General features: G+C 44.8%; 1 protein-coding gene across 1 annotated transcript in view; it reads left to right on the forward strand.

The window, feature by feature from the left end:
• SDK1 (sidekick cell adhesion molecule 1) overlaps positions 1–14,424 on the forward strand; it is a 391,178-nt gene that overhangs the window by 351,750 nt on the left and 25,004 nt on the right. The window contains exons 37-39 of the mRNA XM_071570864.1: positions 9,438–9,553; positions 11,211–11,397; positions 12,172–12,309. Of these exons, the coding sequence (XP_071426965.1) occupies positions 9,438–9,553; positions 11,211–11,397; positions 12,172–12,309 (441 nt within the window). The remainder of the gene's footprint in view (positions 1–9,437; positions 9,554–11,210; positions 11,398–12,171; positions 12,310–14,424) is intronic.

A 14,424-nucleotide genomic window follows, 5' to 3' on the forward strand; every position in this document is an offset into this window, starting at 1 on the left:
TGGTGAGACATTTGCTGTTTGGATGGAGAAAGTGACTCTTTCCAGTTTCTCTTGGAAACCACTACACCCGTATCCCAACAGCATTCCATTTCTGAGAGCAGGATGAACCACTGGGCACATTCCATCAGTATTTTAAGCTTCTCCCTGTTCACTGTATGTGAAGGTTCCACCTGGGGCTTGTCTGCAGCCCAAACTTGGTTCTGCTGTTCCCAGCAATGCAGCTCCACTGGAGGTAACAGCACTGTAGATGGAGTTGGCTGCAGGATCTAATCCTGCAGGGCTGTAACAGGACAGTAAAAAATAACAAGCTGAAGTGTGCCCACATTAGAGCATTAGTCATTGCTTGTGTGTTACTGGTATTGCTGCAATGCTGGGGAGTTATGGAAATGAATTTTCTCTATAAACCTTGGCTCTCTTTCCTACTCAAACTGGCTATTTTTTTAAGGGTAATTTTACATTCTTAATCTGTTTACTGATGATTGTAAAGGTTTCCTAATTAGACTTCCAGATTCCGTAGCATAGCTCAGTAGCTGCTCTTACAATGGCAAGACAGAAAGTAAACCATGCCAGTGTGAGTCTGTGGAAGAAGTGTCCTTAATGTCAACATGTCAAAAAGACATCCCTGCAGCTCTCTGGAGACTGAAATCTAATGTCAAGGCAGAAGGAAGCAAAGTCTGAAAGTCGTACTGCTGTCAAAGCAAGTTATTCTACCATACAGGAGAAGGAATTTTAAGCGAATGCACTGGAAAGCGATGTCCAGATTGAGACATAGATTTGATGGGCTTATTTGACATCTTTAATTCTCCATTGACAATCCAGAAGCTCCCTAAAATGATTTGCAATGTTTTCATGCTGCAAGTAAAAGCTGAACGCGCGCCTCATTAACAGCTCATTAAGTTGTTAATATTGGTCATAAGCAGCCTTTGGTACAGCACAATGCTTTATGCAGTGCGGCAGCTCCTGCTTAGCTCGGGTCTAATTGCCTCTTTTTATCACGTCTCCGTGTGGGAAAGATGTTTCTGTCCAACCAAAAATATCACCAGTTTTTGATCATCTGCGCTTGCTTATCCCTGCCCCGACTGTCCCTGGGGTGGGAGCGCTGGGCTGCACTTGCATGCGGGGTTTTGCTCAGATGATGAACTTTCATCTCACCACCCCAACAATTTGATGTTGATGTTCAGTGCTGACTGCAGCCTGAGACAGACAGACTGTCCGGACCAAATTCATCACCAGGGCTCCTGGCTTTGTGCGAGCAGCAGTGGGAGGGGAAGGACAAATGAGCTGTTCTGCTGCAGTGTTCTATGGCCTGTGAAGAGCCGAGAGCAGGGACATCCCTGCACAGTGCACAGAGGGCGGAGGGAGGAGAAGCCTGATCGTGTATGCAAAGCTTTACCGAACTAACAGCACAGCTACTCCATTAAAAGCAAAGGAATTAACCTTCCTTTCAAAAACAGAAGCAATCAGTAGTAAAGCCAAACGAACCATAAATTGCTCTGGTAGAGAAGTAGGGAAGCCCCTGGCTGATAACTCCTATTCCAGCAGACGCAGGCTGGAGCTGGAGTGCTTTTGACTAAAGAGTTGTATTTGCAGCCAAAATTCTATTTCCTCTAATTGTGCAGTCCTGCTCTGCTTGTTTGCAGTCATCCTGGGATATGTGAACAAAATGCTGTAAGTATTTTCATATGGGTCTCAACTCCCGTGGCTTTGCCTCCTCTGTACAGCTTTGCTGTGAAACCAGCTGTGGAGAAACACAGTTGGTTTTCCTTTCTGACATCTGTTTGCTGTATCCGTCGTCAATCACAGAACTGGAGGCTTTTCAGGTCGTCTGTTGTAGACTGAAGACAAACAAAAAGAAAAAAGGTTGCCGTTTTTTCTTATGAAAGTATGAATTAGCAAGACTCTGAAATATCTTGGCCACAGCAGTCCAGATACTGAGATGATATGGGGGTGTAGGATTGCAGTTATGATCTCAGGGATGAAAAATAAACAAAGAAAGGGAAAACTCTCACTGAGAGACAAAAAACCTGAAATTTAATCTCTCTCTCGCCAGGAGCACAAGAACACAGTCCACTGTGGGCTCCCTGGTGTTTTCTGACCAGTCTAATCTGTGAATCCTGAATTAATCCCTTGTGGGGATCAGCTGCCCAAACTCACATTAAAGCCACAGCAAAAGGTTATTGCAGGGGCAGATCTCACCTGTGCCCTCTGACTTTTTTCTGATGTGGCTTTTAACATTTGTTATATGGCAAACCTAGTGGAGATTCACTCTAATTGTTTGATAGGCTCTCTTGACTGGAGCATAAGGAGTTGTTGGTGCTGATTAGACTTTTGTAGGTGCTGCCATTGCTCTTAATAACCATGAAGTGGGTGCTTTTGTCAGCTGCCATGAACTTGTGGTATTATGATATTCAAATGTGGGATGAACAAACTATAGTATGTGGAACATGATATAAATGGAGGAGCAGGAATCTTGGGAACTGGAGAGCCTGGGGAAATGGGCTGAAATCAGTAATTTTGCCTCTTTAATGGGCAGAGTGTTTTAAGAGAGTGGAGAGCAGTACTTTCCCATCCAGTACTTCTCCCACTCCTCCCAGTGCACAGGAGAGAGGATCAGGTCAGAGTATCAAACACTCAGAGCTTCTTCACCACCCCTTGAACAACCTCCAGTACCTCCTGGGGGCAAATTGTGGCTCATCAGTGCTGACACTGCTCTCCAGTACTCAACATTCCCACTGGGCTGGCTCTCCAGGCTGTAGCAGAGCAAACCCTCATTTGCATGGCTGTGAGTGAGTGGGGATTTTAGGAGCTAATCCTGATTTGCATGGATGTAAGTGAGAGGGGTTTGGGCTGTAGGTCCGTGCCTGTGTGTTTGTTTGTGCATACCTAATGCTGTCAGACTCTTGCTGTTCCTGCTCGTGGCCCGTCTCTGCTGACTGATGGGCTGCCTGCCTGTGTGTGATCATATCCTTGTTGACATGAAAGAAATAGAGGGAAAAGCTCATTTTATTATTCTCCCCCTTCTTGTTTTAACCACGTGTATACCCATTCCAGAGGCAGTCTGACAGTTCTGTAAGGGCTTTACTTTTGGGCCAGGCATTCTCACTCTCTTGATGGATAATGTCAGTATGCAATGTGATAGCCTATTTCAGGGTTGTGTTAGCTGAGTAAAACTGAGCTTCAGCAGAAGACAAGGGTGTAGTTTTTGTTTGCAAGCTCTGACTCTTTCACAGCACTACTCTGTGAGGTTTGCTGTGGTTGCAATCATGGTAAACTCTTCTGTATCACTTAGATCATGTCTCTGCCATGAAAATCCCAGTTTGCACATGGCTCATTGAAAATCCAAACCCCACTTTAAAAGATTAGGGATCACAGCAACAGTGTTTTCACCATCACTGGAACAGATGATGAGGAACAGAATGAAAATCCTCCTCTGTTCAAAAATGGCACCAACAGGTGACCTCCTACGTCTGTGCCTGTGGAAAGGATGCTCCATTTCTAGTCCTTGCTTCATTTCAGTTTTCCCAATATATGCAGGAATGTCATCTCTCCCTCTTTCCTCCCTGCACCCCCTCTTCCCTCTCGTATCTCTGCAGGTGCTGAGAACCTGCTTAGCCAACCTTGGGAAGCTTCCCAGTGCTAAGCAAAGAAGCTGGGAATGTTACATTTGGGTATCATTTGCAGCTGCTTTAATTTATGCTTTTTCATGACTTTAATGCCCTTAAAATTTTGATGTGGCAGAACACCTACTGCACTGAGTGTGGCATACACAGAGAGCCAAGTGTTTGCCTACCCAGATAATATGGCATGAAGTACAGCAATTGTGGGTGTGCGAGACTCCCAAAGTGCCCATCCCGACAGCTGTTCTCTTCCTCCTCTCCACCCCTTCTTCTCCACTAAAATAGGTTTGTCTTTTTATTTTTGCATTGATTACACTGTGCTCTCTCTTTATCAGCATTCATGAAGGTGAAAGAGATGTTTGAGTTCTTCTTCTGTTGACTTCCATTGGTACACTAGGAAATGTTTCCATTTCTCTTACACTGATCTATACAACCATGTAAATCAACATATGCATCACCTACAACATCCCTTAAAAAGGGTTATTTCCAACTAAAACCTGGTTTTCCAGCTGCTTTAATCTCCTCTCCCAACAGTAACAGGTTGGGTTTCTCACAGAATCACAATATATTCTGAGTTGGAAGGGACCCACAAGGATCATCAAGTCCAGCTCTTAAGTGTATGGCCTGTACTTCTTAAAGATGAGGAGACCAGATTGTTCCTTTGCTGAGACTCATTTCATGTCACAGAGTGACACAAGCCTGACAGATTTAATGACTGGCAGAGCACTGGGTTTCGGTGCCAAATTGCCAAGCCTGAGTGAGAGTGTGGGAGCACTCAGGTCTGGGGTGAGCAAATGGAATGTATTGGAGGGGTTAAGACCCACATGCTTTGTGTGTGGCTCTGCCTCTCTTAGTGCCCCTGAAACACATCTGAGTAAGCACAGAAAGCGCAGTCCTTGGAAAAAGCACAGACCTCCATCACAAGATGTAGCCTGGCTTAGAACAGCCAGAAATTAGTGGGAAGCATGTTTTACATTCTAAATATAGCTTGTGCTGCTTTGTCACAGCAGAAAGCAGCTTCGCAGTAGCTGTTTTTGAAGCACAATTAACTAATTGTTATTGAACTAATCAGCATCGTTCCCACAGCATTCCTGATGGCACGAAAGTTCTGCTGAGCAGGGGAAGCTTTCCCTGCTCCCACTGCTCTTCCACAGGAACAGTAAGAAAATGCCCAATAATCATTGGACATTTATATCTCGTGCTGCTTTTCCTTTATGCAGAACCACCTTTTGGGTCTTTCTTGGGAGGTGCTATCCTTGCACTCCTTCTCTAAGCCTGTACTGCAGGAATACCCCTTGTGATCCACTTTGCCCGTGCTGCAAATCAGTCTCACTGTTTTATGTTGTGACCTTCTGTTTATTGTATTGTGTTTGGCTTTCCAATCCACTTAATTGTTGCTTATCTGTGCTATAACTTGAGGGCAGTGGCCACAACTGAAGGAGAAACAATCTGTTCTCCATGCCACTGCAGGGATATAACTTCAATACAGTGAGGATGGTTTAGGTTAGGCATCAAAAAATGATAACTATTAGTTATTTTATGAGTTGCTGTTATATTATATATATCCCTGTTTTATTTATTTTTATTTTAAAAATAGGAGTATTACACGTAGTCCTATTTTAAGAGTAATTAAAACAGAGATATGCTTGGCAGAGTTTGGCAAGCAATCTGGAAAGTCAGTGAAGGCAATGACATGAACATCTGACCAGCAAGCTGACCCTGGTGTTGCACAGGAGGATGATGTCTGAGCCCTTTCCAAACCCTTTCCAGCCCTCTTTTCCAGGGCTGTGTGTGCCAGGAGCCGGTGTGTAAACTTTGGAGGCGCTGGTGTGCAAGGTTTAACCACCAGCACAAGCTCCAGTGAATATTGCTGTGCCTTCTCCCGTGTTGTTTCTCACTGGGTAGATAAAATTACAGCTGATACTCAGAACATGCTGCAAACACTCCTACTGTAATGTGGAGACCTACAGATTAGAGGATTTGGGGGCCTGGAGCTCTTTCTTTGTTCTGTGTTTATGCAACACGTTGTGCAATGAGATTCTGGCCTCTAAATGCTAACACCGAAATGCAAATGTATCGATTACTCAGGAATAAAGGCAGGCATGTTCACCAAGGCAGGCTTTGATGAACTGGGGGAAAGGCTTGCTAGACAGAAAAGGATCAGAGATCTTTACAAAACAGACATTTGCTTGAGATTGTTTGGGATCAAGCTGATGCACAGGAAATCTTCAGTCTCTCTCACCGCATTTCTCTCCTCATTTTTGGCATGCCTGTTCAGTTAAATGGCATGTGAGTATCAGGGAATCTTGTCCAGACTTTGTGAATTTCTTGGCATAATACTGACACTACAGAAACAATTAGACCAGTAGAGGAGAAATCCTGGCCTACCCAGAAACTGGAGCAGATGTAAAAGCAGCAAGGAATGCTTCATAAAACTAGTTATTAAGTTTACCCGGTGAATCACAAGGATTTGTAGCCTACCTGTGCCACAGAGCACTGTGGTGACTGTCACTGAGCAAAGGGATAGTAGTTTCATATTGATGAAAAGCTCTCGGTGCCACACAGCCCAGAGAGCAAATACCCCGAGTGAGAAAAGCTCAGGTGAACCCTCTGCAGTGCAAGGAGCTCTGGAGCAGTCAGGCCACCAGGGATTTTAAACACCCTCTCTTTAAAGTTTATAAGCATTGGCAAGCTCAGATTGGCTGCAGTGTGAGCAGAGGCTGCTCAGTGCAGCTGGAAAAAGAGGGCACTGATATGTTTGAATGTGAATTTAGATGTGTTACTTTATTTATAGGCTCATTCTGACACTCTCACCACGTTTCTAGATAAATTTGTTATCTTTATGTCATGCTGCCAACATCAGCCCAGCACATATTCGTTATTATTTTTTACTAATTACTACACAACCTGCTCAGTCTTTCTCTTTAAGTTTTGGCTGAGAGAGAGTTTCAAGGAGAGAATCTCAAAGGTAAATTGAAGTCAGATAAGAAAAGAGATGTTTACAAATATCTGCCTGAGATTCCAAGGCAGGATACGTGCACGGAATTAGACTTCATGAATACAGAGGTATTTTTTTCAGGGAAAGTGAAATGCTTTCCACCTGCCAAGAGCTGTGTTTGGACCCTGGGGGGTCTGTGTCGCTCCTGCTATAGTTGATAATGTCACTAACACCTAGAGCAGTGTGAGGAATGCAGCTTTAACCTTGCTTTTTATGTATTCGAGATTTCAACAGCCATGAAAAATTCCGAGCTCAGTAATCTTGAACTGCATTCCTAGAAGGTAAAAGCCTTTTGAATTCACCTTTAAAATGCACTTGCTTTTATTGGCACAGGCTGTCCGTATATTCAGGGAATGGTTTGGGGTTGCAAACAGGTAGAGTCTTTAGGGATGTGTTTCCTTCTTTTTGAAGTCTTTCATTTCCCCCGTAGTGGAATGTGCTGTCTGTGCAGAGCCACATAAAGTGTCAGCAGCACTTCTCGGCTGTCCCTCGCTGTCAACAAGAAATTGCGCTTAGAAGAGGAGGTACACATCAGCTTTTGAAAGTTGAACAGAGGGACAGACTCACAGGGCACAAAACCAAGCAATTTGCATCTCGTGGAGGCTCTGCGGTAGCAAAGAGAAATGTCTTTTTCCACACTGTATTTTTTTCATTCTTCCCATCAAATGTTCTGCCGCTGTGCCAGTGAAAGTGCAGCTCCAGCAGCAAGTGTGTCAGTGCAGAGTTATCACTGGCAGTTTTTAACCACTGTTTCTCAGATGTGCTCTAGGAAGGGTTTGAGGAAAAGTGGTGTTTTTCTGGCAGCAGGTTGCACATACCAACTCTTCTGATGGTCACATCTCAGCAGCGGTGTTTGTTCTAGGCTGGCACGTGGCATCCAAACAGAAATGCTCTTGTAGGTGCTGCTTCAGAGCACTTTGAGGCTGTCAGCTCAGCACAGACAGTAGTGTCAGTCCTTAGAAAGAAAATACAATGCTAAAGGGATCCGTTTTCTCCTGTGATTGTACATATTCCTGTTTCCCTGAGCGTGTCATCTTTGCAAATCTCCCAGATGTGTTCTCAGTTTGGTGCTCTGTGATCAGTTTGGCCTCATGCTATGGTTTGTGCTGTGAAAGTCTCAAAATCTTGAGAATTTTAGTCCTTAAGAGGACTGAGTTGCACTGAGGGCATCAGCCAGCCAGCTGCTGCCTCCTGCAATCCTCTGCCGAGCACTGAAGTCAGGGCAGCAATTAGATAAGTGCGCCCCTGAGAGCAAGCTGGGCTTTGCTGATGGTCACTGTCACCTCATGCATTCACCATCCAGCCAAAAAGGAAACAAACAAAAAAATAATAATAAACAAAAGTAGTTTTAACGGAGCCCTGGGACAAAGGTTATTTTCAATTTTACCTTTCACGTTTTAATTGTATAGCAGTAATTTTGTGATAGAGTTGCCGATGGCAAACATGCAAAAGACATTAACTTTATTTATGTTTTGGATTATTAATGTGGCTGTTAAAATTCCTCCAGTTAGTTTTGATTGAATTGTTTTTTTGTGCGATTCTGTCGTTTAATGGAGCGGTAAATAAGAATTTCTGATAATGAGCCCAAGCATCTGTCACAACAACCTGGCGCTGGTTATTAACATTTTCCATTAACGGCAGGGTGGGCAGTGATAATATGGAAACCACACAGTTAGAACAAAATAAATAGTTGGTGTCAGGCTGAGTGGGTGTTAATTACTTTTTTATTTTATAAGTCTGGGGGGAGGGAGTATTGGTGGAAAAGTGTGACTTATGAAGGTCATTCTCTCTTAAGAAAGAAGTCTCCAGAGGAACAGCTAACCAGGACTATCCAGCTCGAGTGGTGAATATTTCATTACTTCTATTTATGGCCCATAAAGGGGCAGAGAGAAAAGAGACAACTCTCTCAGGTGGTCAGTGTGAGGGCTATGGCACCGTGAACACGGGGAAAGGAGACCGTGTACCCTTTACCCTGCCTTTCTCTCCCTGCTTGTGGAGTTTGAACAGGACACGCTTCGGCACCTCCTCTGTGAGCAGAACATGAGCTGGTTTGTTAAAACCTGCCCGAGGCAGAGACAGCAGGTCAGGAAAACTGAGCGTCCGCTGTAGCCACTGGGGAAGAAAATCCACCTGCACCAAGTTGGATCCTGACAAAGGGAAGGATGGAGTGACCCAGGTGCACTCAAAGATTAGTTTTCTAGCACAGCACAATGTAGAGAAGAAATGTTATCAGGAGCCACAGAGGGCCAGCATGTGCATGTGAAAGTATAATCAAAGCAGAGCTAACAAGCAGCAAACTAAAAGTCATTTTGTCATACATAAAATATTAGTGAGTTGATCAGTGTCTGACTGGGTTTGGAGGTAATTTTAGGCAGTATTTTGTCCCTAAGTCTTGGAGCCTTGGGAGTAAGCTGTTGCAAGGGCTTGCTGCTGGGTGGGAGCCCAGGTGATGGTGGAAGGGCTGGCTTGCTCATGGTGCCTTGCAGGAGCCCAGCCACTGACCAAGGAGGCCCAAACAGTACCAGAGAACCAAGACAAAATTCTCCTTTCTTTTCCAAAGCTTCTGGCAGGATTGAGTTGATTCAGTGTCTAACCCAGCCTGCGTGGAACAGAGCACAGCCACGTCCCGAGGCTCAGCTGCTCCTCACCCCACACGTGCCGAGACATCCCGGTGATTCAGATACTCCAGGGCTGGCTCCGTGTGCTGACTGGTGGCGTAAACAGAGTCTGTCCTGGGTCCTTGTGCAAATGGAAAACTGCAGCCTGGATATGAACTAGTTTTGCTTGTCACTATTAATTCTTCTGCCCTCCTTTGTCTCTAGCACCGGCGCTGGCCCCACAGAACATCCAAGTAAACTCCCTTTCTGCAAGCCAGCTGGAGCTCACCTGGGACCCCCCTCCTGCCGACAGCCAAAATGGGAACATCCAAGGCTACAAGGCAATCCTCCCATTTCTACTGTTTTCATTTATCTTGCTTGGCATTGCTATTTACTTGTGAGATAGCTCTGCAAGCTGCAGTTGCCCTCGCCACATAAGGCAAATTAAAACAGCGTGCAGACTGCGGTGTGGAAACAGCACTAAGTCCCAAAACCAAAACAGAGAGAATGAGATTGGGAGCGGGGTAAAGAGAGAAATTGTTATTTATGGACAAATAGAGTATGGGGGAACAGGGCATGTAGATAAGGAGGCAGCTCCACTTATGCAGGCAACATATCTGCTCCAAAAAGCAACACAGACACACAAGAGCTGGGGGCAAGAAATGTATTGAAGAAAATTAACTGAGGTTTCTAGCTATCAAATGTTACAAGCCTTTAGGAAGAGCAGAAGTTTCTCCCAGCTAGAAGCCTGAGCCAGGTCAGATTTTGGAAGAATTACTTCATTTCCTTAGCTTTAACAAAATTAAATCGGAGTATTAATTGCATTTGGTTCATAGGAGATGAGCACATTGCAGAGGCACGTTGCTCAGCATCTCCAGCATGAGAATGGACCCTCAGAGAGTGGAAATGGGCAAGTCTACAAACACTGGAGCTTGGCTTGGGTTCAGTGTCTGGCTCTGCCTCTCTCCATGAATTTAGATCCATAAGTGAAGGAAAGCCAAACCAATGTGAATAATCTGGCATCCCTTCTTGGCAGTAACAAGCATCCTTATATATCAATTCCTGTCCTTTCCCTTTTGTATGTATATAGATGGCTTTAGCAGCTTGGCTTGGAGAGCCAAGGTGGAGTCTTGCCTTGGCTTGTTCTCTCAACTCTCTGGCTTGCTTTGGCCTGTTGTAAGGCTCTCGCTGCCAGGCCTGTCCAATAAGTAGGGCTGGCACCACTTTTCCTCTTGGAAACAACTTCTGCAAAGCCTAATTTTATGGCATCAGGATAAAAATTATGTAAGGGAAGAATGGGGGAAAGCACCTCAAGGAACTTTAGGGGAAAACTTTATTACCTTCCTCAGGAAGGCATTTGCCTGGCTGTCCTGTGAACATCAGTGGTGTAACTGTTGTGTGTTACAGGCCATTGTATCTGGATGCCAGTGCTGACAGGGTGCTTGCATTGCAGAGTGAATTTAAAACCGACCTCTCCTCACTGAACTCTGGCAGCTTATATCTGCTGTCACTAGGCCATATTCTTCAGCCTGTGCTCTATTTTTGAGTGATGTACTCAGCTACATGGTCTCTGGACCCAGGAGAATTTGTCAAAGGAAAAGGTTTACCACATGCTGAAAAACCTCATTATCCCATTTAAGAGAGGAGTCCAGAGCGAGACTACACCATCTTCCTGGTCTTTTATAGCTGCAATGCCCAGATATTTTCTAGGTGTAGGATATACTATAACTTTTGACAGTATGACAGAAAATGGCCTCAAGTTGTGCCAGGGGAGGTTTAGACACTAGGAAAAAATTCTTCAGTGAAAGAGGGGTCAGGAACTAGAACAGACTGTCCTGGGAGTGGTGGAATTGCTGTCCCTGGAAGTGTTCAGGACTGTTGATGTGGCACTTGAGGACATGGTTTAGTGGTGAACACAGTGGTGCTGGGTTAATGGCAGGACTCATGATCTTAGAGGGCTTTTCCAGCCTTAGTGATTCTATCTTACTCTCCCAACAGATTTATTACTGGGAGAGCGACACCCAGAATGACACGGAGAAAGTGAAGGTCCTTTTCCTGCCAGAGACAACAGTCCGGCTCAAGAACCTGACGAGCCACACGCAGTACATGGTGTGCATCTCTGCCTTCAACGCCGCCGGGGACGGCCCCCGGAGCAGCCCCTCGCAGGGCAGGACACACCAGGCAGGTAGGGGAGCGTGCTCTTGTCCCACAGCACCAACTTGGGGGTGACCAGCATGGACTTGGGCAGTGACCACAGGAAGGGGGTGGGTGCAGGAGGGCTCTGGTGTTTGGTTTCAGCTTTCGAATGGGTCATTGCATTGTAATGGTCGTGGAGTGGGGTAAAAAGAATCAACTCAGTGGAGTGGGTGGGAAGGGAGGGATAGAGGAGAAACAAGAATGGAGCGACAGAAGGACCTTCTTCACAAGCTGATCAGAAGGAAACAGTCTGTGTGTCTGTTTCTGGTTTCTGCTATCACACCTGGAAATGTCAAGGAACTCATCTCTGGTGCCTGGAAGTTGCCCAAACATTCCTGTCAGACAATTAGCATGCTTTTTAGAATTTCTCCGTATTTTTTTTTAAAGCTGGATCAGCAACCACCCATTCAGGCTGGACATACCATAGTTGGAGCAGGGGAAGGCCATGCCCTTGGTGGTGGCTGTGAAGAGGAGCTGTGCATTTGGGCTTTATGCTCCCACAGCACCCTTCTGAGGGTCCTCCCCTTCTGTGTCCTATCTCCTTGTTTGCTTTTGAGGTTCAGTTTTCAAGCTCAGTGGCTGTATTTTTAGAACAGTCTGGGTTTCTCACTGATTACAGGACATTTGGAGACAATTGACAAATCCCATTCTCAGCTTGTTTCCTTTAGATTTAGGCTGGGTAAACAAACCAATGTTTTATAATCTATATGTATATCAGCTTGCCTACTCCTGCTGCAGTTCAGTGTGTGTGTAATCCTTGCAGCACCCAGTGCTCCCAGCTTCTTGGCGTTCTCTGAAATCACTTGCACAACACTCAATGTGTCTTGGGGCGAGCCGACAGCAGCAAACGGAGTCCTGCAGGGTTATCGAGTCGTCTACGAGCCTCTGGCTCCCGTCCAGGGTAAGCCAGACCTCTGATCATACATATTCATGGGCAACTGACAGAATAGGACTGTAGTATCTTTCATCTCTGCCCAATTTCCTACTTGCTCTCTGCCTTTTTCCAAGAGAAGCAGGTGGCAAAGGGTAAGTAAAACAATTTCACTTTTGCCAAAACCATTCAGTAAGTCATAATATTGTGGAATATGGCTTTTGTCTGTCCTCTCTCATTTTCTTGCACAAACTATAGCCTGTGTGATTTGAAAAGTCATTTTACAGCCATCATTACCTGGTCTGGGCAAAGAGGAAGCTCAGCCTGAGAGTCCCTGATTGTCTCCCCGCGTCGTGCTTTGAAACTGCTGAGTAGGCTCCATCCCAGAATAGTTGTCAGACACATTTGTGTTGCTTATCACATCATGTGTCATTCCTGTTATTGCAGAGATTGCCTGGGCATCAAATGTGCTCGTCATCCCTGGCACCACTGTGGGTGGCAGGGCAGGGGAACTGCCATGGAGACATCATGGTGCCTTCACCAAGAGCTTTCAAGCAGTATTTTTAACCCAGCACTAGATTTAAGTTAGACCACCACAATGTGCTGGCCACAAAATGTTTCATTAAGTTGCCAGAGCAGCAGCAGAGAAGGATTTGGCAATTCCTCTGAAAACAAGTGTAAATTCATTCCAAAGGTGAATTAGAAAAGATGACAAAGCTTGTGGATGGTCTTATTAATATTTTTGTATTCCTGGTAGATTGCCAATAGTTCAATAGGATGTCCAGCTTTGGCAGGGTGACAGCAGGGAGAGTAATTTCAGCCATTGTCAATCCATTTTAAACTCTTTTCCAAAGAAATAAGGGTATCAATCACTTGTATTTCCTTCTTCTGCAAGGAATTATGATCTATACTGTCTGAATATCCATGTCTCATGCACAGAGAAAGCTATATTGAGGAGTGAAAACAGAATAAAAGCATTGTCAGCCTTTATGGTTGGCAGGTCTGAGCACAAAGAGCTAATGCAGAAAGCATTTCTAATTCTGACCAAGAAATGTGCCCAGGGTATGCAGGAGGTTTGGGCTGTTTGGGCATTTCCTGCCTTTTATTCATTCCTACACAATGTTTAAGAATACATTTTTCCCCTGAAAATATGGAAGTGTCAGATCATGTTTTCTCTTCCTGCATTTGACTTAACATCCTCAGAACCTTTGTTTTCTTTTCTTCTCCTCCCCACCTCTGCCTGTGCTGCCTCTGACTCCAGCTTGTCTCTCCTTCCCCTGATGTGAGCAGGGAGGTTATGGAGGGCTCTTCCTCAGATAGGAAATTTTTGCCTAAATTTATTTTCCAGTCTCTACCCATTTGCTCTTGTGCCAACATTTTTCTTTCAGCAAACATAGTTATTGTCCTGACATCATAAGGAATCCCTCCCTTGATGCCATCATTTTCCTCCAGTAGGAAAGCCATGCTCCTTTATTTAGAGAGCAAAGCGGAGCCAAATTTGAAGATGGAGGAGGTGACAGTGCCGAATGCAGCACGAGGCTTGAGGTGCCAGCACTGATGGATTCCCTGATCCCAGGGGATCATCCCAGCCCCAAGTCTCACATTGCTCCATGCTGCCACTACAGTGCAGCAATATGGATGGACCAGACCCTCTGAAGCTTTTTCCTGCATCTTTTGCCTTTCCACCTGTTCATGATTTTTGGCTGAGCATCCTTGTCATGGTGCCCCTTCCTGCCATCCCACTCCCACCATTTACCTGCCCATTTTTCCAGGCTTTCCAAAAGGAATCTGTTCTTTAGCACAGTTTTCTCCCTGTTTGACCTTTTATTGTCTAAGCTTTACACTGTTATGTTTTACACAATAATAGACAACAGAATTGCCCTGGAGCCTTTTTTAACAGTTCTTTTTTATTTTTATTTTTTTTGGAACATAACTTCAAAATGACAAATGCCTCCTGATTTGTCTCAGAGAAATGAAATAGTTCACCTATGGAAGCAGGGAGCACTTTTACTGCTTCCTTGTTAGCCAAGGAAAGATTCCCTGAGTTATAAATTGTCTCTGGAAGAAAACTTTGAACAGAAACTGCCTGGATATTATTCTTTAATTAACTGATAAAAACTGAAAGCATCATCTTGATTTGCATAA

The sequence above is a fragment of the Pithys albifrons genome, chromosome 16 (assembly GCF_047495875.1).
Source record: "Pithys albifrons albifrons isolate INPA30051 chromosome 16, PitAlb_v1, whole genome shotgun sequence".
Classification (NCBI taxonomy): domain Eukaryota; kingdom Metazoa; phylum Chordata; class Aves; order Passeriformes; family Thamnophilidae; genus Pithys; species Pithys albifrons.